Source organism: Peromyscus maniculatus, chromosome X, assembly GCF_049852395.1.
Source record: "Peromyscus maniculatus bairdii isolate BWxNUB_F1_BW_parent chromosome X, HU_Pman_BW_mat_3.1, whole genome shotgun sequence".
Classification (NCBI taxonomy): Eukaryota; Metazoa; Chordata; class Mammalia; order Rodentia; family Cricetidae; genus Peromyscus; species Peromyscus maniculatus.
Window position 1 is genome coordinate 141,980,614 of NC_134875.1, and position 27,844 is coordinate 142,008,457.

The 27,844-nt window shown below is 43.2% G+C and overlaps 2 protein-coding genes across 16 annotated transcripts in view; one reads left to right on the forward strand and one right to left on the reverse strand.

Moving 5' to 3' along the window:
- Nucleotides 1-590: 590 nt before the first annotated feature.
- Nucleotides 591-25,374, reverse strand: Gpr173 (G protein-coupled receptor 173). 2 transcript variants are annotated; one of them, XM_076562149.1, is made up of 4 exons: nt 24,872-25,374; nt 24,151-24,240; nt 18,693-23,999; nt 591-4,656 (listed from the first exon to the last, which is right to left on the reverse strand). In XM_076562149.1, exon 4 carries the CDS (start codon nt 4,557-4,559, stop codon nt 3,438-3,440), a length of 1,122 nt encoding a protein of 373 aa, XP_076418264.1. In that variant the 5' UTR covers nt 4,560-4,656; nt 18,693-23,999; nt 24,151-24,240; nt 24,872-25,374; the 3' UTR covers nt 591-3,437. The 2 variants fall into 2 exon arrangements, with proteins under 2 accessions (XP_076418264.1, XP_015842996.1); XM_015987510.3 differs by lacking the exons at nt 18,693-23,999; nt 24,151-24,240.
- A 14-nt stretch (nt 25,375-25,388) lies between these two features.
- The window catches only part of LOC102923154 (protein FAM156A/FAM156B), a 53,383-nt gene continuing 50,927 nt past the window's right edge, over nt 25,389-27,844 (forward strand). For 7 of the 14 annotated variants that reach the window (XM_076562152.1, XM_076562165.1, XM_076562167.1 and 4 more), the window contains exons 1-2: nt 25,982-26,117; nt 26,645-26,830. The gene's annotated coding sequence lies outside the window, so the exon portion shown is untranslated. Of the gene's footprint in view, nt 25,518-25,599; nt 25,665-25,880; nt 26,118-26,644; nt 26,831-27,844 lie in introns of those variants that run through there. The other 7 variants (XM_076562151.1, XM_076562164.1, XM_076562155.1 and 4 more) reach the window with 6 other exon arrangements.

Here is a 27,844-nt window from a genome sequence, read left to right on the forward strand (position 1 = left end):
ATCTGAGGTCTTTGGTTTGGTGGTCAGGTTTTGACATGGCTTTTTCCATCTCTGCAAAATGGCTCCAGAAACAATCACAGACGCAAAAAAGTGACTTCCTCTGCGTCATAAAAATTGATTGAGATTCAACTAATCTGCTGGATTTTTCTAGAACTTTAAAACTCTCTTTGTGTACACAGTATTTCTCCTCCTAGCTTTTCCTAAGTGAATATTGCTATTAATCATACCCTAAGATTTTATTTTATTTTTATTTATGACCAGAGATAGCTGGTCTTTGACGAGGCATGATGGTGGAGTTTTGGCTTTGGTTCTAGAGTTCACATCGCAGGAGACTACCACTGTGACTCTAGCCAAATCACTACCCCTCTCTGAGCTTTAAATTAGGCATCCCTAAGGAGAGGAGATAATTGCCCATTGCAGCCTTGCTGTGGTAGCAGAGGGAAGGAACCCAGGAATCCATTACCAGGAGAATGGATAAAACGTGATATATGTTTTAGATGGACTACTAGAATGAATTTGATCTATGTATAGCAACATGGCTGGATCTCTCAAAAAACAGAATGTTGAGTGAAAAAAGAAACAGAACAAGATTTATAGTACAATACTGTTTATGTAAATCAAAACATCAATACCATATATTTTCCACAGATACACATAAGTAAATAAACACATGAACGGTGGTTTAGAAGGACACACATTAAGTACAGAAGAGTGGTGCCTATGTGGGGTGGGGAAGGATGGGATCAGGGATGGGTGATGAAGGGCACAAAACAAAATAATAAAAGGACCTTGCATGGACCAATGATGATATAGTGTGCCAAGAACTGAGGAATACGGTTAGCTCAATTCTGTGCACCTGAAGGAATAAATAAATAAATAAATAAATAAATAGTAAATTAATTGAGCGCTTAGTGAGTAGGCCAGCTGGGTAGACCCCCAGATTTCGGGTTTTTCTCCATGTCATCCTTCCTTCTGAATTTAGTCAAAACTGAGCAAAGTCCCAGCTGTATACAGTGGAACCTTAAGAATTCCCAATTCAAACTGAGCAGTTCCTCTGAAAGCCATTACATTGCAGGGGGCCATTTCTTCACCCCATTACCTCCATGTTTGATTCCCCCCACTCCCAGTTCCTGTTTCCATGGTGGTCCAATTTCAGAGATACCTTATTTGAATTTTAGGGTAGGCACTGAATCTCCAGACATTTGGAAGAGAAGGGGTTCTAAACTATCCTCTCCTCATCTGGTGCTCAGAAGCTGGGCCAAGGGAAGACAATCTCATGAGATGGGAGTTGACCCTCTTGACACATACATACATAAAAAATTTCAGGTTCCATCTCCTAAGCACTCTATTTCCTGCTGCAGGCACATACTAAGTTTTGTCTCCTCTCCTCCTTCGTGTGTCTCCTCTCCCCGTGTGTGTGTGTGTGTGTGTGTGTGTGTGTGTGTGTGTGTGTGTACTCTATTCCCTCACATATAGGTATTTGCTTACATATGTGTACCAGGCAAGCTTTCCTCAGGGTTTCCTATCCACACAAAGTCACACAGACACACACTGTCTCACTCAATCATACCTCCCCACATGTGATCATATACAGATAGGACACACAGACAGAGACAAACACGAGAGAGAGAGAGAGAGAGAGAGAGAGAGAGAGAGAGAGAGAGAGAGAGAGAGAGAGAGAGAGATGACACCCAATATAACATTGTTCATTTCAGTTTTTCCATTTACAAAATCCAATGATGAATCCAGGCAGTTAGAAAAAGGGAATGGAGGAAACCCCTCCTGAGTCTACCCTATTTGCCCTCCCACCTTGGTCTTTCCACCCCTGCCTTCAGAAAGGCATTCCTATCATCATCACTGAGAGAATAGCCCCCCACCCCCATTCCCAGCCTCTCAGCTACTCTGGTCTGCTTTGCCAGGTCCACTCCACAACCAGGATCATCAAGATCTCTTCTGTCTAGAGCACCCCCTTCATTGCTTTTGGGTCAAGGCTTCCTCAGTTCAGGGGCTATCTTGGGGTAGAGGTGGAGTTTAGGACAGGAGTTTATAAGGAAAGAAAGGGGATGGAGAGATCACAGTCCCAAACTTAGGCAAAGCGTTCCAGCTTGGCTCACCAGTCTATAGAACCGACCTTGAAGTAAGCCCAGAGTGGTCTCTATCTGTGGAAAAGAGGCTTGGGACCTTCCACCTGTGGAATTCGGGTGTAGTCTGCTCCACTTTGCATGTAAGTAAGGGTGGAGGTAGGAAGAACTGCAAGGAAGGATATTTGGGACCCAGAAGGGCAACTAAGGAGGGACTCAAGGCCTGCGAGTCCTGAAAGGGACAAAAAGAGGTCACAGGAAGGAATGGACTCAATTCCACGGGGCCTTGAAGTTTGTAGCACTATTGGTTACCAAGGCCCCCAAAGAATTTTCATTTTCAGAAGAGTAGTGTGAACCCAAGAAACAACTGTGGGGGCGAATTAGCTCTCACCCCAGGCTCTGGAGTCCAGCCACTCAGGAGTTCAATCATCTCCCTATACTTCCACGGATAACTTCCCCTGTCAGCATATACCCACATCATCCCTGGTGGGGACAAGTGGGTGTATATTTCTAGGAAGAAAGGATAGGGGATCCAAGAGAAAGTTTGAGAGAACGTAGCTAAGTTTGGTATATTTTGCTTGAGGAGCTCATCTGCTATTCAGCTCTTCATCTAGCCTGGGCACATCATGGAGACCCTTCTCTGTATGCTCTTGGCTTCTCAAACAGAGCCTCAAGAAATACCTGCAAAGTCCGGATACGGTAGGGAGGGATAGGAGACTAGGCTTGGGATCAAGGTTAGCCAAAAACAACATTGCACACAACATAGCAATTTAAACATCCTTGCTCCCCAGGAGGGCAGCACCCCATTTGGTCCCTCTTGTGTGAAGCCTTAAGTCCATATTTCCTAAACATCCAGGTCTTGCTAAGGGACTTAGAAGGGGAGGGTGAATGGGGGCCCAGGGGGCAGTAAGATCTCTGGAAATCTATTTTACAGGAGAAATTTCCCATTTCTTGACAATGTCAAAGAGGGGGTACATTTAAGCAAGAAAGCCTGTTTCCTCAGCTGTTATTATTAAAAACCCTGCATTTTCAGTTCGTTTTCTTTTACTGACTCGTCACTTTAGAAAGATAGGAGAGGGAAGAGGGGTAGGGAGGCAGGGAGGGCACGGGGAAAATGAGATTGGAGAAGTGGAGGAGGCTGCGGGACAAGTCCCACCAAACTAGAAATGCCTCCAGTTCCTCAGCCAGTTTCCAGCCCTAAGGAGGTGTTGGCCAAATGCCTCAGTTAGGGATGGTTTGCGAGCCTGGGCTGAAGCTCAAAAAGGAAGGCTTCTGTATGGGTCCCATTCTTCCCCTGCTGTTGGCCCTAGTATGGTGATCATGACTTTCCCCCTGCCTATCACCTACTGGCTTGCTTCACATGACACAGTAGGGTTCCCTGGGAGCTGGGGCACCTCCTGTGCCCCAGCAAGGGGCATGAGTCCTCAGGCACTTCTTGAGGTCCTTGTTAAGCAGGAAGCAGACGATTGGGTTGACGGCAGCCTGGGCGAAGCTCATCCAAACAGCAGTGGCCAGGTAGCGGTGGGGCACAGCGCAGGCTTTCACAAACACTCGCCAGTAGCAGGCCACGATGTATGGTGACCAGAGGAGCAGGAAGAGCAGTGTAATCGCGTAGAACATTCGGCCCAGCTGCTTTTCACCCTTGACCTCGTCCATGCCCAGTAGCCGCCGGCTAGCTGCATGCCCATTCTGCCGGATACCCAGCAGAGTTGGTGGCATGGGCCCACGGCCAAAGCCAGCGATCCAGTTGGCAGCAGCCTGGCCGGTAGCCCCAGGGCCATGGAATGTCCAGTTTTGGCTGATGGCTGGCACCATCTGCACTGGCTTCATCTTGCGGTGACGATACTCGAAGAGTAGCAGCTTGCCATAGACAGCATGTGTGGCTGCCATGAGCACAGCTAACATAAGCATAAAGCCCAGTGTGTCATTTGCTTTGAAGTAGCGATGCTCAAAGATGCACTGGTCTTCCTCTCGGATAAACTTGTAGGTGCCCACATCAAAGACAGGTGGGAAAGCCATGGCCACAGACAAGGTCCAGGCCATGCAGATGACAGCTGCGCATGTCCAGAGTGTCATGCGCTTGGCATAGAAGCGGTGGTGGGCGATGGCCATGTAGCGGGTGACGCTGATGCAGAACAGCATGAAGGCCGCATGGAAGCAAAAGAGCACAGCCATAAAGGCCACAATCTTACAGCTGAGTGCACTGAAGGTCCATGAGGAGCCATGGCGCACAGAAGCCAGTACAAAGGGGAAGCAGATGGCAGAGCGTATGCCATCAGCTAGGCACAGGTCCAGCAGAAAGTAGTAAGGAGCCTTGTGCAGGGCACGCTCCTTGAGCACCAGCAGGGACAAGATGGCATTGCCTGCCAGGCTTACACACATGATCAGTCCCAGCAGCACCAGCTTCACATAAGCCGATGCGGATGGCAGGGACAGTGCGCCGCTCACCTCCTCAGGCTCTCCGGTGGTGTTGGCCATGCTGAGGGGCAAGGGCTACCCCCAACCCTAGGGGGTCGGCCAGTCCAGTATTTGATGGGCCCCGGGGGACTCCATCAGTTGTCTTGCTGAGCTACACCTGCAAATGGAGACAATGGAGGGAGACAGAGATGGAGAGACAGAGAGATGGAGGTAGGGGACAGAAAAAATGCAGAGACAGAGCAGTAAATAATGAGATTGAAAAATGGAGACAAGGATATAAGTGGATAGAAAACAACACAGAAATGGAAGGAATGGAACATGATGGGTGGAGGGAGAAACAGATGAGGAAGAAACAGAGAGGGCAGGTTAGTGTGTCTGTGAGTCCTTCCCAGATAGTCCTGCTCCTACCCCTCCTTGCTTTGTCTCCTAATGGCCTCAGATACCTCATTCTCCACTGGTGGGTCCGCAGGGTTGTAGATGTCAGTCCTATTTATAAGCCTTAAAGTTGTACTCAAGCATTGTTTTTTCACCGCTACCCATAATCCATTACACACACACACACACACACACACACACACACACACACACACCCCTCAACTAAAAGTTTTACACAGTACTAATCCTAATTGTAATATACATTTCTGTTGTAGTTCATGTTTTTTGTTAAACTATTGACAGCCACTCACTAGATTTCTTTCTGTCTTTGGCTCTCTCCCATTCCCCCCGCTCCCCTCCTTACTTTGTTTCTTCTTCTCTCTGTCTTTTCTTTTCAATGTACTGGGGATTGAATTTACAGCCTCAGGCCTGGCAGGCAAGAGGTCTACCAATGAGCTATATCCCTAAACCCTGAAAAAAATTTTACTATTTAAACTTTGAATTTTGTAACGAGGTCTTGTGAAGTTGACCAGGCTGGCTATGAACACTTTCCCCAGCTCAGGCAGGCCTTGAACTTGGGATTATTCTGCCTCGGACTCCCATGTGCTAGGATTATAGCTCTATGCCACCGTGCTCAGCAAAATATCTTTATTTGTGGTCAGGAATGTGCGTAGCATGCTCTCCGAGCAGTGAGAAGACTAATGTTGTTAAATGGTGCGTTTCAGAGATACAGTGTTAGGAGATGAAGTCACAGAAGACCAGATGTTGTAGGGCTGTGGATTATGATAAAGCCTCTGGCTTTTATTTTGTGTGAGTGTAGGATTATATATGAATATAAAAATGTAAGTATGCTTGTTGTGTTAGTTCATTGGAAAAGTATTTCTTTACTTTAGGTCATTCACTGTTTTAGGCATTGAGGATGAAGTTGTGAATCAGACAGATAAAAGATTCCTACTCTAGCACTTGGGAGGCAGAAGCAAGTGGATCTCTGTGAGTTTGAGGTCAGCCTGGTCTACAGAATGAGTTCCAGGACAGCCAGAGCTACACAGAGAAACCATCTCTCAACAAATGAACAAACAAACAAACAAACCAAAAACGAAAATAAAGCTTCCTAGTTTTGTGTAATTGACAAATTTGGTAATAAGAAGAGACATGGGTGAAGTTAGTATCTCAGATGATGACAATATTCTAAAATATAATCTAAAGTAGAGGAGGAGGATTTAAAGTGTCAGAGGAGAGGAGGGTAATGCAGTTTTTGATGAGCAGGATAGGGAGGGCTTCATAAAGGAGGAGTCATCTCAGCAAACAGGTGAGGATGTAAGTCGTGTGGCTGTTTAGGAGAACTCTAGGCAGAAAGAATAGTCAGAACAAAGGCTCTGAGACGGAGCTGCTCATGGCACACCGAGAAAGAGCAAGGGAGCCATAGTGGGTGGAACATTGAGCAAAGGGCACGAGATGGGAGGTGAAGTCAGTTAGAGCGTCGGCAAGAATGTATCGTGGAGGCCATAGTGAGGGCTTTGATTCAGAATTGCTTGGGAGGGTTTTGAACAGAGGTAAGATGTGATTGGCATTCAGGGTTGAATACAATTCTACTTGTTGCTATGAGAACAGGGCATGTTCCATAAAGGTAGGAGGGAGTAGGGTAGGGAGGTTAGTGAGGCTTCAGTAGTAATCAAGGTAAGAGGTCGTAGCATCCCCATTCCCCTTTCCCTGCCACCAGAATCTCTCTCTCCTATCTATATCATTTAGTCTTCAAATTTAGATCATTACCTGTCTTGTCCTATTAGAACAGAAGCCGCTTAAGGGCAGGGTAGGCTCCCTCCCCTCTAAAAGATCAGCATCACACACACAGTAGGTTCCTGGTGAAAAGATGCCAAGGGCTCCATGCAAGTATTCACACCGGAGTTGCTGAAAGCACAGCCTGGGGAGCAGGGGAGTGCTTGTTGTGTGCAGGCAGGCAATTGTGGGGTCATGACAAAGTGACAGCATTTCCCAGAGGGAGGGGAGCTGGGCCAGGCCATATGAAGTTGAAGCAGGAGAGGCTCTGGATTACAGTTGGAGCTGGGGCTGGCCCGGGGAACAGTCTGGGGAGGTGAGTCTCTAAGTGGATGCCTTCTTACCAGCTCCTTCCTAGTGAAGTTGTCCCCTTTGTGTTGTTTTCTAGCTCAGTACAGTCTGCTCTGTCGCCTAAAAGCAGTGATTTCTTTTTTGACAGCACTCAGAAGTCTCAGAGCCAATGGCCTACTGAAATGAGAGGGTGCTAGGGCAGGGGGGTTGGAGAGAAATGCACATGGTCAGGTCTGACGTTTCCTACCCTTTCCATGCAGACAGCCCTCTGCTGTGTACGTGCAAAGGTGCACACACACACAAATATGCCTTAGCTTTAAGGGAAGACAAGGGGTAAAGGTGTGGCATAGAGACAGACTAAGTATAAGAGGTAGTCAGATACACAGGGGGTGACAAGAGAGGCATGTTTGTGGCAGGCAGATGGTGACATAGGATAAGGAAAGCCCGAAAACCAGAAAAAAAGGACAAGGGAAGAGACAGACATGGAGAAAGAGAGGGGAAGAAGAATGACTTCAAAGAGACATATAGATAACACAGAGAAAGAGCAAATGATGGAGAGAGGAGACAGAAACGGTGGTTAAGGATAACGGAAGCGGGCGGGGAGGGGACGACACATCTAGAACACAGCTCCTTAAACTATGGGTTGTAACTCCCTATGGGGCTGCATAACTGAATGCGAGGGTATCGAGAAATTTTACAAAATTTCTGGATGTGTAATAACCCCAAATTAACCCAACATTGGCATGATGAACCTCACGGGTTTCTGGCAGCACTTGCTTGTGTTGCATCATACATACATACATACATACATACATAATGGAAGCCAGGCTTCCGAGCATACAACGTGCATACTTTGCATTGCACATGCCACCATACAATCCAAAGACAACACATGCTATTTGAAATGCCTCAGCTCAGACTTGACACTCCTGTATGTGAGGAATTGCAATGTTTTTGTTGTACCTACAATTTTTTTTTTTTATAAAACATAATGGTTTAAGGACAGAAAATAACACTTTAGTACTTTCCTACTGTCATGGAAGTATCAAGTTAGCATGCCATTATATTATATTGTATTAGAATGTTTGATTTTAAAAGATTATCATTTCAGGTGGATCTTTGTGAGTTCGAGGCCAGCTTGGTCTATGTAGAAAGTTCCAGGGCAGGGTTGGGGATTTAGCTCAGTGGTAGAGCGCTTGCCTAGCAAGTGCAAGGCCCTGGGTTCAGTCCTCAGCTCTGAGAAAAAAAAAAGAAAGTTCCAGGGCAGCTAGAGCTACATAGATCCTATCTCAACCTCCCCCCAATAAAAAATTAAAAATTGCCATTTGAGTTGCTGATTTGAGTGTCATAAAAAACCATTAGATGAATTTTGGCTTGGGAATAGGACAGAATTTCCAACAATTTTTGGAAGGTCTGAACCATACTTTCACCATTTTGTATTGCATGTTTATGTGAAATGGGGTTCTCAGTATTGACAGTTATAAAAATCAAAATACCAGTCAACTCTTAAAAACATTGAAGATGCCTTATATGTTGCAGTATCAAATATTCAGAAAAGATTTAATTCTTTATGTAAAAAAAATCACATCTATCTCAGTATACAAATTTACCTTTGTCTTTAATGAAATTAAAATTATAGACATGCCTGAGAATTTGTTAATTAATAGTAAATGTTTGATCTGTATACTTATTTTATATAACTATATACCTGGGGGTGCATGAGAAATTTCTTAGGTGAAAAAGGGTCATAAATAGAAAAAAATCTAAGGAACCATGATCTAGAACACTAGGGAGAGATAAGAGGGCATTGAGAAACAGGTAGACAAAGAGACAAAGCACACAAACATGTAGGGAGGGAGACATACTAAAACTGATATACTACTGTGTAGCTCAGGGTCTCAGTAAAAACAAACGTTAAATCTAAAACCACCCCCCCCCCTCAAAAAAAAAAAAAAAAAACAGCCTCAAAAACAATACGGCAAGCAAACAAAGCCCCGGTGTTGCTGGGAAAGCTTGAAGAGGTTGCATAAATGAGGTCAGGTGCTCCTAAGCAAAGTCTGGCAGCCGTAGGTTAGGCTCAGTCATGTGTGTGCACAGAGCATATCTGCCTGTGCCTGGACACCCTTGTGCACAGACCTACACACTCACAGGCATCTGAAAACACAGCCTCATGGACAGCAAGCAGACACACACACAGACAGACAGACACAGACACAGACACAGACAGACAGACAGACAGACACACGCACGCACGCACACACGCAGTGTGCATGCACAGATAGAGGAAGTTCTTGTACCTGGTCTTAGTACAGGGCTTTGTTCTTTACAAAGGCACTACTGCCCCCTAGGGGACATTTTGGAAATCTACAGGTACGGGGTGGGGCTGGGGTGCGAAGGGGTGTAAGTTGCCTCATGTTAAGAGTGCAAGATGCCCTAATATTTAGGGATGTGGAGAGAGAGTGTCCATCACTTAGTGATATGTGGGGTAGTTCGACATTACTAACACATGTCCTGCAACTCCTAGGATTATAATTAAGCTCAAAATCTTTTTTATTAAGATAAATAAGATTTCTCCTAGTTTTAGCATACCCTGAATTATCCAGGAATGTGGTTGTCACGTGAATCAAGAGGAGACTGTATCTTGCTTTTTGGTGCACTTCACTAGTCTGTAAAATCTCAAGATGACAGCCTCTGCCTGTCATTTTCCTGTACTTTGTGAACCTGATTTTTCTTCTAAACTACGTTTATGCACTTACAACTTTCCAATTATTTTTCTTGAATCTTCTGAAGTGTGCCACACCTAAGCACTTATATACCCAAATAAAATTATTGTAAATCATTTCTTATTTGTATTATAGTTAATATAATATGTATATTGATATGTACAGTATGGACTTCTTTTGAAATGACATGTGCAGAAATCTTATATTATCTATAAACTCCATTTCCAGACAGTAAAGGACAAATTTTATGTAACAAATTTGTTACATAAAAGGCACATTAAGTGAGGGCTGAGAATTGGTCATCAATGCAGACACACTGACACGTCTCACATACACATATCACAATCCTTCCTCCCCTTAGAGTTCTCCCAATACACACACACACACACACACACACACACACACACACACACACACTCATTGATGAGTAAACACACAAAGCAAACCTACTGTCATTTTACACATAGACTCCTATATACTCACTGAGCTGATATATTTGATTGCTCAAATACTCCCACATATTTAAAATCTCACAACAGTATATCTATATCATCACATAGACAAACACTGCTACCAAACTAACATTCAGATTAATATACCTCATATCATCAAATTCACAAACACTTGAAAAGTGTTCCTCATGTATTTATACACAAATATAATCCCCCTGAGATACCTACAGATACATTTGCAGGCAAGTAAAAAATTGCTCACATATGTAAATATGCTCTACCTCAAAGAAACTAACTTACCTCCCCTCACATAGATTAGGTACACTCAGCAATACAGATATGTACATCCTGGCACATATATGCCCCTCTTCATTGATAGATAAACTGTCACTGATAAACAAAAATGTAATAGCTCTAACACATCCACAAAAGAATAGAGAGCCTCACTCTCTTTCTCACACATTTCATCAATATGCAAGTGCAATCAGAGACAAAAACTCACTTGCATGTGTAGACACTGGAATATAAAAAGACACTTGCACATGGACACATGTGTGTAAACACATCAATGTGCTCTCACACACACTAACTGATATACACAGCCAACAACAGGTATAATAGAAATCTGCTCCTGTGCACACATCAGCTAACCTCTGCAGGTATACGTGGAAACATGAGTAGAGCTGTTTGGCTGGTAGGTACTTGCCATGCCAGGAAAGTCGACTAAGAACAGGCACAGGAGGTCGTGGCAAGAAGTACACTGTGTTTCAATTGCTTCTTAGCAAAACACCCCAGATAGTTTGATTATTACCGCCCACTTATTTATCATCAGTGATGGTTTTGGTTTGGCCTATATCTACATGTGTGGTGTTTGTTTTCTTTTAATTTACTCCTTGTTCTTACTTTTCCTCACCGACAAAAATAGAAAAGTTGGGGGCTCAGTGGAAGTACACTTGCTTAGCATACATATGCTCATAGGAGGGAGAGGGGAGAGGTAGGAAAGGGAAGAGGAGGATCGGGAAGGAATGCCTGTATGATTATTGCTATGGACTACAGTTTGCTTATCTCTTATCCAAAAATGCAAGCGAGTATCAGATAATGGACTTTTCTGGAATATTTGTGTAGATACAGATGATGATCTTGGGGATGAGACATAAATCTAAACATGCAACTCATTTGTGTTTTGTATATACACAGCATGAAGATAATTTTATGCAATATTTTAGTGTGTCTACATTTTGTCTGTGACCTGTCACAAGATACTGGGTGGGAAACATACCCCTTGTGGTGTCATGTTAGCATTAAAAATTTTTTCAGATTGTGGACTATTTCAGCTTTCAGATTTTTGATTATGTATTTATTTGGTGTTCTTAAACAGAATGTAATCATTTAGTTATTTCCCTTGATTGTTATTTCTTAATAAAAAGAACTCTTTATTATAGCTATCTCAAACATAAAAATGCAAGTGGGAACATTGCAATGAACCTTGGTGGACTCAATGCCTAGATTTAGCAATTACGAACTCAGAGCCCAGTCTTCTTCTGCCCATAACCCTATCCACTTCTCTTAGATTTCAGTTTTGTAAACCATAATTATTATACTATGTCACTCATAGACATTTCAGTCTCTGTTTTGAAAAGATGAGGGTTCCTCTGTAAACATCATAACACAACATTTTTATTCCTTCTTAGTCTACTTATTGATTTACTCACTATTGGCATCTGCTATTAAGAACTAGGCAAACTTGATTCTTGGTGGTTTTTCATGTTTACGACCTCACAGGTAAAGGTCATTTTAGGTAAAAATGTTTGTTGGGCTGGGCTGTGGTGGCGCACGCCTTTAATCCCAGCACTTGGGAGGCAGAGTCAGGTGAATCTCAGTGAGTTCAAGGCCAGCCTGGTCTACAAAGCGAGTTCTAGGATAGCCAGAGCTGTTGTTACACAGACAAACCCTGTCTCAAAAGACCAAAAAAAAAAAAAAGTTTGTTGTGAATCAGTGAAGCCTTGTAATGGTTGTGCTGGTTAGTATTTTTGTCAGCTTGACACAAACCTAGTCATATTTGGGAAGAGAGAATCTTAATTGAGAAAATGCCTCCATAGATTGGCCTGTAGGCAAGTCTGTGGGGGCATTTTCTTGATTAATGATTGATGTGGGCAGTGTCCTCCCTGGACTGGTGGTCTTGGGTTGTATAAGCAAGCAGACTGAGCGAGCAAGCCAGTAAGCAGCTCCCCTCCATGGTTCTGCTTCAGTTTCTGTCTCCACATTCTTGCCTTGAGTTCCTGCTCTGATTTCCCTTCATCATGGACTGTAAGCTGTAAGCTGAAATAAACCCTTTCCTTCCCAGGTTGCTTTGGTCGTGGTCCTTATCACATGAATAGAAAGCAAACTAAGATAATAGTTTAATTGAATTGATTCATCAAAAGTCAGCCTTGGATTTTTATGTTTTTTGTCTCAGTGTCCCTTTCTAAAACCTGCAGTGAAAATTAAGTTTCAGAAGCCACAAAGGTCTGCTGTCCCCTTCAATAAAAAGATACAAGGGCTGGGCATGCAGCTTAATGGTAGGTAGAGTGCTGGCTTAACATGTATGAGGCCTGGGGGGGGGGGCTGGTGAGAGAGACAGGAAAGGAGGGAAGGAGGAAGGGAGAGGAGAGAGAAAGAGAGGCAGAGGGAAGAAGGGATGAGTAGAGAGATGTTGATTTGGATTTTTTTGTTTGTTTTTTTAAAACAAGGTCTAGGTAGCCATGAATGATCACCATATTCATTACATAGCCCTAGGTGACCTTAAACTCCTAATAATCTTCCTGCCTTAGCTTCCTGAGTATGGGGTACAGGCACGTGCCACCACATCACCTAAGGTTCAGATTTTTTTTAACGTTAGTGCTGGCTGTCCTGGAACTCACTCTGTAGACCAGACTGGTCTCCAACTCAGAGATCTGCCTGCCTCTACCTCCTGAGTGCTGGGATTATAGGTATGTGCCACCACTGCCCAGCCAGATTCACATTTAAAAAAAAAATTAAATTTACTTTTATTTTATGATCATTGGTGTTTTGCCTGCATGTATGTCTGTGTGAGGGTGTTAGAAGCCCTGGAACTGGAGTTACAAACAGGTTTGAGCTGCCATGTGGGTGATGGGAATTGAACCCGCATCCTCTGGAAGAGCAGCCAGTGCTCTTAACTGCTGAGCCATCTCTCTAGCCCCAGATTCAGATTTTTCTAAAAAGCACTTGGGGCTTGGAGAGATGGCTCATATTGGTAGCATAAAGTAGACTCTGTGAGTTTAACAAAAGAAAGCATGGGCTGGAGAGATGGCTCAGAGATTAAGAACATTTGTTGCTCTTGGAGAGGACCTGGGTTCGGTACTCATCACCCACATTGTGGTTCACAACCATCTGTAACCCCAGTTTCAGAAGATCTGACAGGCTATTACCTTTGTGAGCACCAGGTATACACATAGTACTCATACACACATGCAGGCAAAACACTTATACATGTAAAATAAAATAAAAGAAATCTAAAATAAAAAATTTTAAAGTACTTACTTGGAAGTGCAAATTAAGAAACCAAAGCTGAGCCATGGTGGTGCATGCCTTTAATCCCAGCATTTGGGGGGCAGAGGCATGAGAATCACTGAGTTCGAGGCCAGCCTGGTCTACAGATCGAGTTCCAGGACAGCCAGGGCTGTTACACAGAGAAGCCCTGTCTCAAAAAACAAACAAACAAAACAAAACAACAACAAAAAAGAAACCAAGATCCTTTATGAGATGATTAGACTATTCGTATACAGAGCTCAGAAAACTAGTGATAGTGTTGTAAGGCTAACAAGAAAAGCTAAGCAAAATCTTATATGCTAGCATTCTACAAGGAAATTGTCCACAATGTGTTTAGGATGGATGAGGTAAAGGAAATAGGCAAAGAGACAGTTTCAATTATTGCTATTAGTGATGAGACACACTGGTAACAGGTCAGAGATGGCACTAGCCTAAAAAACTGTTGAACTGAAAGGAGTTTCACTATATATTGATTTATGGATGTGTGTCTGTCTATGCTTAGACTACAGTAGTAACCGGAGACCCTGAAGAGAAATGCAATTCATACAAAAATAAACGAAGGTTAATATGTGCAAATTTATCCATGAATATTTTGAAGTATTATGGAAATTGCATAGGCCTATGGATCGATGCTACTGTTATTTTGTTTCGTTTAGAGACAGGGTCCCATTATGTAGCCTTGACCTGCCTGGAGCTTGATAAGTAGACCAGACTGGACACTATTGTGATGACAAGTTTGCTTTGATAATACCAAATTCACTTGTAAAACTTGCCAAGTTTGATTTCCGCAGTACATGATGAACTAACACACTAAATGATGAATTTAACCAAGTCCAAGACTGTTCCCATGTATCTATTAGTTTTGTGTGAAGAATTGAAATCATACATATGTTTTAAATCTAAGAGTGTAGGAATTTTGTAAAAAATATTATAATGAGTGGTAAGATGGCTCAGAAGGTAAAGGTACTTGCTCTCAAGCCTGGAGACCTGGGTTAATGCACTCCTACCAGTGGTCCTGTGACTTCCATATGTGCTTAGTGGCATGTGTGCACCACCCCTGCCAACTGTTAATTTTCAAAAAGTATTAGGAGCTAAAAGGAGCACCCAGTTACTTCTTTGTGTGTGTTTCTCACTTTGCAGATTTGATATTTACTGGCTTCAGCATATCCCTCTTTGAACATATGAGAATAGAATTACATTAAAAAAAAACAATAGCTATCTGCATTTCTTTTTTCTTTTGTGCAACAGGGTGTTATGTAGCCCAGCTTGGTCTTGAGCTCTCTATGTAACTGAGGATAACCTTGAGCTTCTGAACCTCCCATCTCCATTTCTCCATTGTTGGGATTATAGGCATGTACTACTACACCTGGTTTACGGGCTGCTGGGGATTGAACTCAAGACTTTGTGCATGATAGGTGAGCATCATGCCAGCTTAGCTACGTGCCCAGCACTGCAATGCATTGCATACACTCAAAATACTGTATATCAAAGTAGACAGCACTGAGATGGCTTATAGATTCAAAGTAAAACTCCAAATAAGGAAAATGGAGGTTAAGTATGGCTCCTGGAGTGATGTCTACTTGTTGTCGCAGTCTGAATGATAGAATAGGTATAGAGCCAAATCTATGTCTACTTAGAAGTAAAGTTTCTTCATAACTTTGAGATACTCAAAATGAAAATTATCTGTTAGATTCAAAATTCACGACTACTTGTTATAAGAATTTTATGTGCGTGTGTATGGTACGTGTGTGTGTGGGCACACATGTGTGGTGGTTAGAGGACAATCTTGTGTGTCAATCCTTGCTTTCCACTTTGTTTGAGACAGGGTCTTTATTGTTTGTTGCTGTCTGTGCCACGCTAGCTGGATCCAAAACTTGTGTGGCGTTCTCCCGTCTCCACTTCCCATCTCGTGTAGGTGCACTGGGATTAAATATGCACACTGCTGTGTCTGGCTTTAAGGAGGCTCCTGGTATCTGAACTCAGGTCTTCATGCTGGCATGGCAAATGGCTTTTTTTTTTAAGTAGGCTTTGTTGACTTGCAGATTCATACAGCTGTGTTTCATACATTCAAGTGAATTATGAAGGAAATTAGAGCAAAGATGTGTCTGAGCCACCTGCCTGGTTACCTTATACATGGCTTTCAAGATTAAGAAGTAGCAAGCCATGATAGAAGTTTATATGTGCCAAAATTATATGCAATTACTTAATCCTTTTTTGTTGTTGTTGTTGTTTGGAGCTTTCACCAAGAAATACAATTACCTGAGGTAGCACCAATAGATTTACCAAATCCAGATAAAAACGAGCAAAAAAAAAATGAATAAAACAATACAACAAGCCATGGTAGTAATGACCAAAGGCTCAAAAAGAGTGGCCACAGATGCTGACCACTAGGGACTCCCATCAGTGAATAAAAAAAAATTATACTCCGAGCTGAGTATGGTGGCACATACCTTTGATCCCAGCACCAGGAGGCTAAGGCAAGTGGAACTCTGTGAGTTCCAGGCCAGCCTGGTCTACATAGTTAGCTCCAGGCTGGCCAAGGCGAAATCATGAGACTCTGTCTCAAAATTTTTTTTGGTACTGTGAGCTGGGTGTGGTGCATGCCTGTAAACACAACATTTGGGAGGAAGAAGCAAGTTTTTATTTTTTTATTTTTGAGACAGGGTCTCACTATGTGGTTCTGGCTGTCCTGAAACTCACTATGTAGACCAGGCAGACCTCAAATATACAGAGATCCAACTGCCTCTGCCTCTCAAGTGCTGGGATTAAAGGTGTGCGCCACCGTGCTCTGCTAGGAAACCGCAAGTTTGAAGCCAGTCTGGGCTACACAATGAGTTCTAGGCCAGCAAGACCCTGTTTCAGAAAAAGAGAGAAAGAAAGTAAGGGAGGGAGGGAAAAAAGATGTTTTGCACTCTAGTGCGTCATGAAATCATCTGCAAAAAGATTTTATTTGAAAGCTGCATACAAATTCAATATTTAATAAATCTGCTAAAACTTTGCAGTTTTTCTTTTATAATTGTATAATATGAAGAAAAAGTAAGGAATTTCTTTTCATCAAGCTCCTGTACCTCTAAATACTTTAGTTTATTCTAGTGTGCCATACAGATTTTACTTTCTCTGGATGTTGAGTCATGTGAATGCCCTAAACCACTCACATCTAGTCACTGCATGTAAACACTCAACACACACCGATAAATATGTGGGCACAGGACATTTAAGCGTGAGCTCATATTTAGAGTTAAATCAATTGATAAATACAATCATCTCTGTCTCACAAGGAAAATAGGGATGTGACCTGGTACCCATTTAACAGCAAATCACTGAAGGATATAAAATGCACAGACAGCATAGGCATAGGCAGAGAGACAGTCACCATTCAATAGGCAAGCCAGACGTGGTGGCGCATGCCTTTAATCCCAGCACTCGGGAGGAAGAGGAAGGTGAATCTGTGAGTTCGAGGCCAGTCTGGTCTACAGAGCAAGTTCCAGGACAGCCAGAGCTGTTACACAGAGAAACCCTGTCTCAAAAAAGCCAAAAAAAAGTACACCAAAGGGCACTTGGAGATGCACGAACCCACAAACCTGACTGCATGGACTTACACTTTTAGACACAGTCCTGAATGTGCAGGTATAAAAACTGATATTAGACAGGGCTCAAGTTTTGCTCACGTCCTATAATCCAGACATTCTCTGCCTCACACTGTCTCTTACACTAAGACATTGAAGCTATTACATTTTAATTTAAGAATATTTATTTATGTGTGTTCATCATCTGTACTCCATGCACATACACAGGAATCAGAACAACTTTCAGAGTTGGTTCTCTCTTTCTACCATGTAGGTTTCAGGTATTGAATTCAGGTTGTCTGCCTTGGTGGCAGGCACCTTTACCACTGAGCCATCTTACTGGCCCCAAACCTACTATTTTATAAAAAACCACTTTCACAACTCTGCCCTGGTACACAGTCATTTACATATAGCATCGACATACTTGAAGGCATATTACTCAGGCTCACAGCAGCACAGAGAGGCAATCAAGCAGATGAAACAATTCAGACTCATGCATCCCAAACCCACATAACCACTGAGGCTTAGAAACATACAGACACAAATCTTCAGATGCCTGCACATCGATTCACACATTCACATTCCACCCTCATTGAACAACACAGATGCACACATTCTAATACATGGCTGTATAGACACAAACTCATAACACATAGATGTTTCCACTGCATTCATCACATATGAAAGAATATCAGTCTTCTGAATTTTACAGGCAGAACAGAGACCCCTCCCACATATGCACATACTGGTAACTACAAACTTAGTTTCCTAGTCAGATAAAAATACACTGGCACGTGTGTACACAGAATCATGTTCACACATGTAGATATACCTGCATTTTCACAGATACTACACTATCACACATATGGATGTGTGCACTCATGTACCTAGAGAACTGTATACTAGCAAATATATACAAAAGGCTTAATGCCCTTCCACTTAGCCTTGAGCACATCCCCCCCCCATCTATGTTTCTATATGAACACTGAGATACTTTATAACTATAAATCAGTTTTCATGTATAAACACACTCTTACATAAAAAGAGGCCAGGTTCATTTTCTTGGACATACACGTGGGCACATATTATGAGGCAAATATGCATATGAAAACCTCCTTTGCACTTGTAGATGAATGCACACTGTTAGCTATCAGGAAGGGATAACTGTAATAGGTATATACAGGTGATACAGACAGGTAAGATACTGTTGTTACCTTTGGTAAGTCATTCCTCATGAGAGGGCTCATTACATGCTAGGCACTGTTCCAAGCACTCTTAGCATATTAACTCTGCCTATCCTAATGTTACAAGATAGGTAGTTTTACTTCTTCCATTTTACAAACAGGAGACTGGGGCTTTGTTGAGGTTATGTGATTTACCCCAAACTACACATCTAATAAACTCTAACCCAAAGGCTTTAGATACCTTGCAGACTCAATTCACGTTAAGAAATATATTTACCTCAGGGGCTGGAGAGATGGCTCAGCAGTTAAGAGCATCGGCTGCTTTTCCAGAGGACCCAGGTTCAATTCCCACCACCCACATGGCAGCTCATGTAACTCCAGTTCCAGGGGATCTCATACTCTCACACCAATGTACATAAAATAAAATTAAATAAATTATTAAAAAATAAAAACAAATATATTCACCTCAAACATAAATTTTATTATATATATATACACACACATATATAATAAAACTATATAGCACTTGTACACACAAGTTAGTTCCCATTTACTCACACACTTAGGTACAAATGGTCAATCATACCGAGTTATGGACAAATTCACATTACAGACATTTTAGCAGAAATATATACACCCAAGAAAATATATTCATGTGTGGTCATAATCACAAACTTTACTCATAAATAACCACACTATTGAATACACAAAACATCTAGATACAGCACTTATAAAACAGCCACATAAATCCATGTTAGTTATCTTCCCAACTGAAATACATGCAAACACACACTATTCAGATATACCTTTACACATGCTAGATTCACTCATTTCCCACAAACATATATTTTCTTTCTCACACACCCCACTTAGATTCTCTCCTTCCCATACACCCAGAGAACTGCACATATCCTAGTCAGATATACCCACATTCTCACAAGCCCCAAACCCAGATATATACACATTCATTTTCCTTCTCACACACACCACTCAGATACACCCACTGTCACACATATACCCAACACCAATACACCCACACTTTCACACACATTCCATTTACATACATCTATTCTCATATATAATCATCTCAAATATGCTTACACTTATAGTCACTCTATCCAATTAAAGTCACACTTACACAGTCTCTAACTCAGCATGCCCACATTCTTACATACAGTGTTTAGATACACCTAAACTTGACCCCACCCCAACTTGGAGCCCTCATACCTGTCTTAAGTTTACCTACAATCTCTTTCAAATGCACACTATCAAAATACACCCAAAGTGACACATGTACTCTCCAAAAACACTGCACTTAGATACACCCTACCTAGACGTATCCACAATTTCCCATGCCAAATATATGCACACAGTGACACACACATTCATATATCACTCAGATACTAACCTAATTTAGAGAACTCACATTCAAACATAAATTTTGTCCAGATGTACATTCATACTTGCTCACATTATCTGTCTGTTTCTCTGTCTCTCTCTCACACATACACTTTGCCACCTAAGTATATTCACGCTTTGACCTGCTCACTATTCAAACACATCTACATTCAAATCCATTCTATTCCAAATGTGCTCACACATTGTCTCACACACAGTCTGAATGTGCCTATACACTTTCATATACCCTCAGGATATATCCACATCTCATAAACATGTTTCATCCCAATAAACATACTCTCATGCTCACTGAGTCTACTGCTGTAAACTGGATGGAGTGTATGAAGAAAGTGTTTAAGGCACATTTGTGTGGGAAGTACTGTGCAGAGTGTGGGTTGGGTACATCCATATGGTGTGGAGGAGATGAAAGCATGGGTGTATTTGGATAGTAGGTTTGTGTAGAGGTATACACAGATTGTTTGTGTGACAGTTGAAAATATTTGGGTGGGATGTGTGCGTGTATCTTTGTGTTTCAAAGAATCCTCCCCTCCCTAACATACACAATTATCTCACATGCACACCCTACCCAGGAACACATATAATCTCTTACATATACATACTCTACACACTCATGCTCCCCCATACCTACTACTTTCCTAAGATATACTTTCACTTATACATATTTATTAACATCTAGATTTCTGCCTGGTGGCATAATTTGGGTGCTTTCTGTGAAATGTCCAGATGTACACTCATACTTTCTCATATTATCTGTCTCTCTCTTTGTCTCTCTTTACACACACACACACACACACACACACACACACACACACACACACACACACACACTGTCCAACCATAGCTCTTACTAACCCTAGGCACTATTATGATGCCATCTTGCCCTATGCCTTTGGCAGTGGTGGGATATCAAAGGTTTATCTATGCCCCCAGTGGTCATTAGTGAGCATGTGGAGAATACTGCACAGAGTGTGAGTGAATCCATATGGTGTGAACAAGATGAAAGCATGGGTGTGTTTGGGTAGAAGGTTTGTGTAGAGGTCAGTCTGCACAAGACCAAGGCCAAATCTCATATCAGACAGGCAGATACACAGATACCTTTATTTATCCACACACAGGCACATTTCCACTGGACTTAGTCACAAGTGCATCCATTTACTCTTTTAAATAGACTATAGTCACATGATTTACTCATGAATGACATGCATTCATTCACAAACACAAGTGTGTATGTACATAGGCATACTTTTACATATCTACAGAGATATGTAAAAAAATATATATATCATATCTAAAGAGATGATAAAGAAAAAGGGGCACAGAAGAGGGAACTCCCAAATGTGTATACATATATACTCAAACATAACCACAGAAGTATATTTGCATGCATGTGTGCATACATACATACATGCATATAGCCATATCTGTACAGGTGTGTTCACACATATCCATACCCAGATATGTGGATGCTTATAAATGAGATGATATATACATATGCAGATATTCTAACACATAGACTTGTATGTACAGCTGGCCATGTACCCACACAGCATATTCACATGTTTATAGACTTGTACATACATTAATTCACTCATATATATAATTAACTATAGAAACACAGATACTCACAAAAGCACACTATCACAGTCAGGTATATATACACCATTACATCCATACACCCATTCTGAGAAGCTACATAAATGAAAGAAGAGGAACTTGTATGTACATTGGAATAGAACACAAAGGCATATTCCAACACATGCACATATAGAAGTACACTCATATATTCTTGCAGTGCACTTGTTGAAGTGCATAAGAAGATTTGATCAACTTATCACATACATACATGCAAAATTATCTTAAATAGATGCATCGACACACATACACACAAATGTACTTGTGAACTAAGAGTGGCATGCACATAGATTTATATACATCATTCTATAATATATGCTTTAGACCAAATGAAGATAAATACAAACAGACAAACACAAATAAGAACTGTGCCAACTGGTACTTCACACATTTGTGTATTCAGACAGGCATACACACAGGCCTATTCAAACACATACACTTAATTTTGTTTGACCACACATACCTATGTACAGATATGTTCACTTGAATATATGCACAGTCAGGTGTTAACAAATAGTAGCATATATATACACAGTCACTCAAGGCATATTCAAATACACATTCAAAAATTTAAACAAAACACATAGTGAGACACATGCACCCAAGTATTATGAAATGTGGTTACTCATGCATACTATAATCAGATATGCACTTACACCAAATTAGACATCATACTAATGTACCCATTCACCTATGCACAAAGCCTTGTTGAGTACTGTAAATCCCACAGTCTTTAAAAAATGTAGTCCAATATGCACACATAAAATATTTTTCACTCATCTACTCTTCCCTTATCCCAGTGTGCCTATTTATACTTACATTTCTTTAAATAGATATGAACACATAGGTTTGTTGAGAGATAGTGGGCACTCAAACATGCACATGCAGACACAGACAATGAAAAATGCTTTAGAATCTATACAGACTTTCACACATAGGCCTATTCACACAAATATATGAGAGACACACCCACAACACATATAAGCATGTTCACACACATCCTTTCCTACATGCATGGGACACATGTATATGTCTTTATGCTCACACACATTATTTAGATGAACCCACACAGAAAGGCACATGTGGGAAAACAGGAATATACACAATCAGATCCAACTAGGCATTCATTTAAATGGATTCTAGACTCAGATACTCATATACATATGACCAGACATGTGTGTTCAAAGACAAATTGATACCACACACATATCTAAACAAACATTCAACAGGCCTAATACAGGCTCAGAGAAACACACAAATACTTGGGTCAGAATCAAGCATGACCATTTGCTCACCAGATATGCAAAACCACAGACACAAACCTATCCAGACACCCACACAATCCCATATGCCATCACATAGCCTGTTCACACACACATTTAAACTCATATACACCTACAGTGCAGAGAGGTGTACACACAGACTATACATGCGGTCACTTGTTTTCATGTATACTATGCTTAGTTTCAGGTCCAGATACCCTTGGGCAACAGGCTAGGTCCTCTCCCTTCCACAGCAAATGCTTCTTCAGGAAAGTCTACTCATGTCTAAAGGTCCTAGCCCTCCCTGTCCCTCAGAGGAAACCTGTCTTCAATCTCTCCCCTCTTTTGGCTCTTCTGCTGCCCCCCCTCCCCTTGGTATCCCACCACATCTCCATATATAGAAATCAGCTAGGAAACCCCACTCTCCCCAGCCCAGGGTCTAGGTGGGCAAACTCTGCTACAGGTCTGGCTACTGCATGGACCACACCCCAGCTCTCCTCAAAGCCCTATAATCTCAAAAGCTTCAGCTTTGTCTCCAGTCCCTGCCAGCCACTGACCATACGCCAAACTCTTGCTAATTTCCCCTCAACAGAGGGACACATACCAGGGCCAGAAATGCTGCAGGCTGTAAGCCAGGCCTCTGCTGGCTCACAGTCTGGTGTGTGTGTGTGTGTGTGTGTGTGTGTGTGTGTGTGTGTGTGTGTGTGTGTGTGTGTATGTATGTGCTAATAGGAGCGAGTGCAGGGAAAGAACCCCAAGTAGGATAGGGGTGACTGCTCACAGCTACCCATCATTCCTTACAAATGAGAAGAAACAGCATAAAGCTGTTCTACTTCCCTCCACTTGCGACCCTCCATCTCCCCACCTGCTGCCTTCTCTAGATCTCTGCTGAGACGCTGGAGAAAAGGTGCTAATCCTTCTTCTAATCAATAGCAATACAAATCATGAACAGCCAGCAATAAGAATTGATCCTGAGCTTTGCTGACACTGCTCAGTGCCACCCTATGCACACATTAAATTATTTGCATGCCATCAATTTATTCAATCCCTGCACACATCCACAAAGAAAGGGTTACCAGTCTCCTCGACAAACGGGAAAACCAAGGTTCAACAAGTGACATGCCTCCACTAAAGTTGTGAGCTAGTAGTTAGGAGCCGTGTCCCTAGTAGAATCCATGTTCTCCATATACCAGGTTTTCCTGCACCTCCAGATACAGGGACCTCTGGCTACTGTGTCATTGATCTGGAGGTCCCCAACACAATATGGGTATCTGAAACAGAAACAGAGAGCCATGTGATAGCAGCCAGGGCCCACAGTGAGGGGACCACTATGTTGTTCCTGTCCCCTGTCTATTGTCATGGGGACATGTTCAAGCTCTGTCAGAGCCCATGGCCTGAATGTGCTCCCTACCCCCACCTTACCTTCCTCTATTCCTATAGCCGCTTCCTCCCACTAGCTGGGACACATCTTCCAGGGTGAGTGAGCAAAAGTATGTTACCTGTGGGTAGAGACTGGGAAAAGAATAAAGGAAGGAATGAGGGGTGGCCTGCACTAGGAGCAGCTTTCTCGTCATAGCTACCCACCTGCTTGCTGCCCAGGTTCTGTCTCTATCTCTCTTACACACACACACACACACACACACACACACACACACACACACACGAGAGAGAGAGAGAGAGAGAGAGAGAGAGAGAGAGAGAGAGAGAGAGAGAGAGAGAGCTCACACATATTTCTGCAAGCCAAGGAACCTGGAGAAGGGTGAAGGAGGGAGGAAAGGAAGCTGCAGGCATTGTGAGAACAAGGCTCACTGGGCCCCCAGGTACCCCTTCCACAGCTAGCACACAGGGAATGGTCTTGTGTCGAATTGTGACCATAATGATAGAAACAGACCCTGGGAGGGGTTGGGAGTGGGGAAACAGGTGGTGGTTCCCTTTCTTACGGGACATTCGGGATTAAGGAAGATGGGGAAAGAGAGGCAGGCAGTCCTGGGGCTTGAGTGTTGTCATAGTCAGTGATAAAGCAGAGAGACTAACGGACAGGAAGCATGACAGTGATAGAGACTGAAATATGTGGGGAGACAGAAGAGAAGTCCCAGTTCCCCTCCTCCCCTGGCCCCTTCATGGAAAGATGCTGACTACTTACCTGGGTTCTCTTAGCAGGACTGTCTTGGAATTCAGGAAGGGGGCTCACTCGATCTCAACCAGGATACACCACAGTCCAGGCCACATTGTGGGATCCTCAGTGATCTGGCAGCCAGTGACACTCCTGCTTCTGTTGCCGTGGATACAGCCTGGTTGGTCTAAATCGCTGGCAGCAGGGGAAGCAGGTGCCAGAGGGGTGCACTTGGTAGAGCTGGAGATGTTGGGGAACACCAGGTGGGCAGCACACAGCTTTGGGGTGCCCAAGTAGCGGGCAGGTGGGGGTCCTGGCAGGTGCTTCTCCCGCTACACACTCCCACCCCCATCTTCATGCTACCGCCAGTCTGGGAGGGGGCCAGCGCTGGCTTCCCTACTGGTCTGCCTGCCTGGCTACCGGTTCCCCCCCCACCCCCCACCCAGTCTGCCTGCTGGCCGCAGCCTTTTGTCCTCAGAAGACACGGTCCCAGCGGGGGCCTCTGCCAAGCTTCTAGCAGATGCTCAGGGTCCTGGACTCCTCCCTGGGAGCACACGAGCCATGGCCTGGGAGGGCCCCAGGTTAGGGGCACACTCTCATCCAGGCTAACCTCACTCTCCCGGCCTGGCGAGGATGGAGAAGAGGTGCAGGTCCACAGCCAGAGGCAGCAGCAGAGGTGGTGTTGGGGAGGGGATGGACGCCAGAAAGAGGGGGAGGGGTGGAGGGAGAGAGAGGCTGGCCTGATAGCCGTGTCCCAGGTTTTAGATCCGGGTTGAGAAGGGTGGCTCAGAGCATCCAAGAGGGGTCCTGATGCGAGACGAAGGTATGGTGGACCTGCCGGAAGGACCTTCCTGGCCCGGGAATCACCCCGCTTCACACAAATCCAGGTTCCACGATGCGGGGAACACCTAGCTTGGATAGGGTCTCAGTGAGGAGTCGTGGCCCCTTAGCCGGACCCTGTGTAGCCTGTTGGTCCTCCCCTCTCCTCGATTTGCACAGTCCCTGCCCGAGGGGCGGGTGGAGGAGGGAGGGAAGCAGGGAGAGCAAGGGAGGGAAGAAGGGAGGCTGAGCAGCCGGGAGACTCCCAGCCACCAGCAAGGTCCTCCCTGGGGCGGGGCGGCTGGGGTTGGGGGAGGGGGCTGGCGAGACCAGGAGAACTTGGCTGGCTGGCTGACTGAATGGGGATGCTTGGTGTGGTGGCTGTTCTTGCCAGGACAATAGCTGGCTGACAAAATCAGGCTCAGGCCTTTCTGACTTGAGAGAAGCCTGCGTGGAGGTGAGGAGAAGTAGCCGAGTAGCTTAGGCTACTCGTGTAGAGAGGGCAGGACTTGTAAAGGTCTGGGGTCTGGTTTTGGACAAAGACTTGGTGGAAATATCTCAGGCTTGGCATGGGAAGGCTTGGAAGACAGGGTAGATAACCTCATTTAGAATGGAGTTTTATGGGCAGGGTCTGGGAGCTGGCTTGGAGGGAGGTGGAGGAGGAGTTCGAGACACCAAGCTCAGAACAGTCCCTGTCAGGATATCTCCAGTGCTACTTCTACCTTTTCTGGGCCAGGAGGCAGGCGTGAATCCATACTTAAGGTTGTGTTCCGGGACAGCAATAAGCAAAAGATGAGAAGAAGGCCTGGTGAACACAAATGTGAAGACCAGGGAGTGCATTTCTGTTTTGAATCGGTTTAAATGGGGACCAAATGATGCTGTAGTGGTTCCTCTAACTTATAGCATTCAACAATTCCAATTCTCTTGATATAAAAATTGTATTTTATTTGTTTTCTTCCATCATTTGTTGGTTCATTCATTAAGCACAGCTTTATGTCGGTCCAGTGTTGGCCTCAGATGACTTGGGTGGATCAGACTTGCTGCCTGCACTTATGAAGCCCATGATCTGCTACCAACTCGTGGGCTTGGAAGCCATGCACCTGCAGCTGGATCCCTCTGGGACTTGTGAAATGTAGGTCCCAAGGCCTACTCCCTGGAAATATAAATCTGGTAGGTGGGAGAGGTGTGAAACATTTTTAGAAAAACTTTAGGTGGTTATTTTTATATCTCTAAAATTTGGGCACCATGCTTTAGAAAGGGATAAAATCCTATGCACTGAACATAAATTCACAGTGGAAATTAGAAAATATTTTGGACTGACCTAGAATGAAAATCTTCACCTGAAATCTTGTGAAATACCTCTAGGGCTGAGTGGAGGGAGACTTTTGTAGCTTTAAATTAATCTATCTTAAAAAGGAAGAGCTGGATTTCTGTCTTAAGTTAGAAAAAGATAATAAAGTAGCCTTAAAGGAGGGAAATGGTAGACTTGATAATGGAATAGAGAATAGAGCCACAGCAGAGATCAGCAGAGTTAATGGTTCTTTGAAGAATCCTTGAGACATCATGATTCAGAAAGTAAGAAAGTATCCAGAACAAAAGGAGCACTACACTATATAACATTAAATTATAAAGAGAGGCTATTGGAATTAGAATTTTATGCTTGCAAATTTGAAATTTTTGATACAGCGGAAAAATTCTTGGCAGATAAAATTTATTCAAAGTCACAGAAAATAGAGAATATCTGAGCAATCATGACTATTAAATAATGTGAATTTGTAATTTTAAAAGGTTTATACAGAGAAATCTTCATGAGGCTAGGGAGACAGCCTCAGTGGATAAGAACACTTGTTCTGTAAGCATGAAGACCCAAGTTCAAATCCGTAGCAATCATGTAAAAGTGTGGCATGGCTGTGCCTGCCTGTAACCCTACCATTGGCAGGCAGAGGCAAGGTAGTCCATAGAACTTGCTGGCAAGCTTCCAGTTCAGTGAGAGACCCTTTCTCAAGGCGTTTATGTGGAGAGCAATAGAGGGAAACATCTGAAGTTCTGCTCTGGCCTCTCTGTGCATGTACACACATGCACACTTTCCAGGCTCAGAGACTGTTCAATAGTAAGTTCCACAAAATATTCAGAGAACTGCTCCCCTACTCACTTTCTAATTTTATGAGAATTCTTCAGGTGATT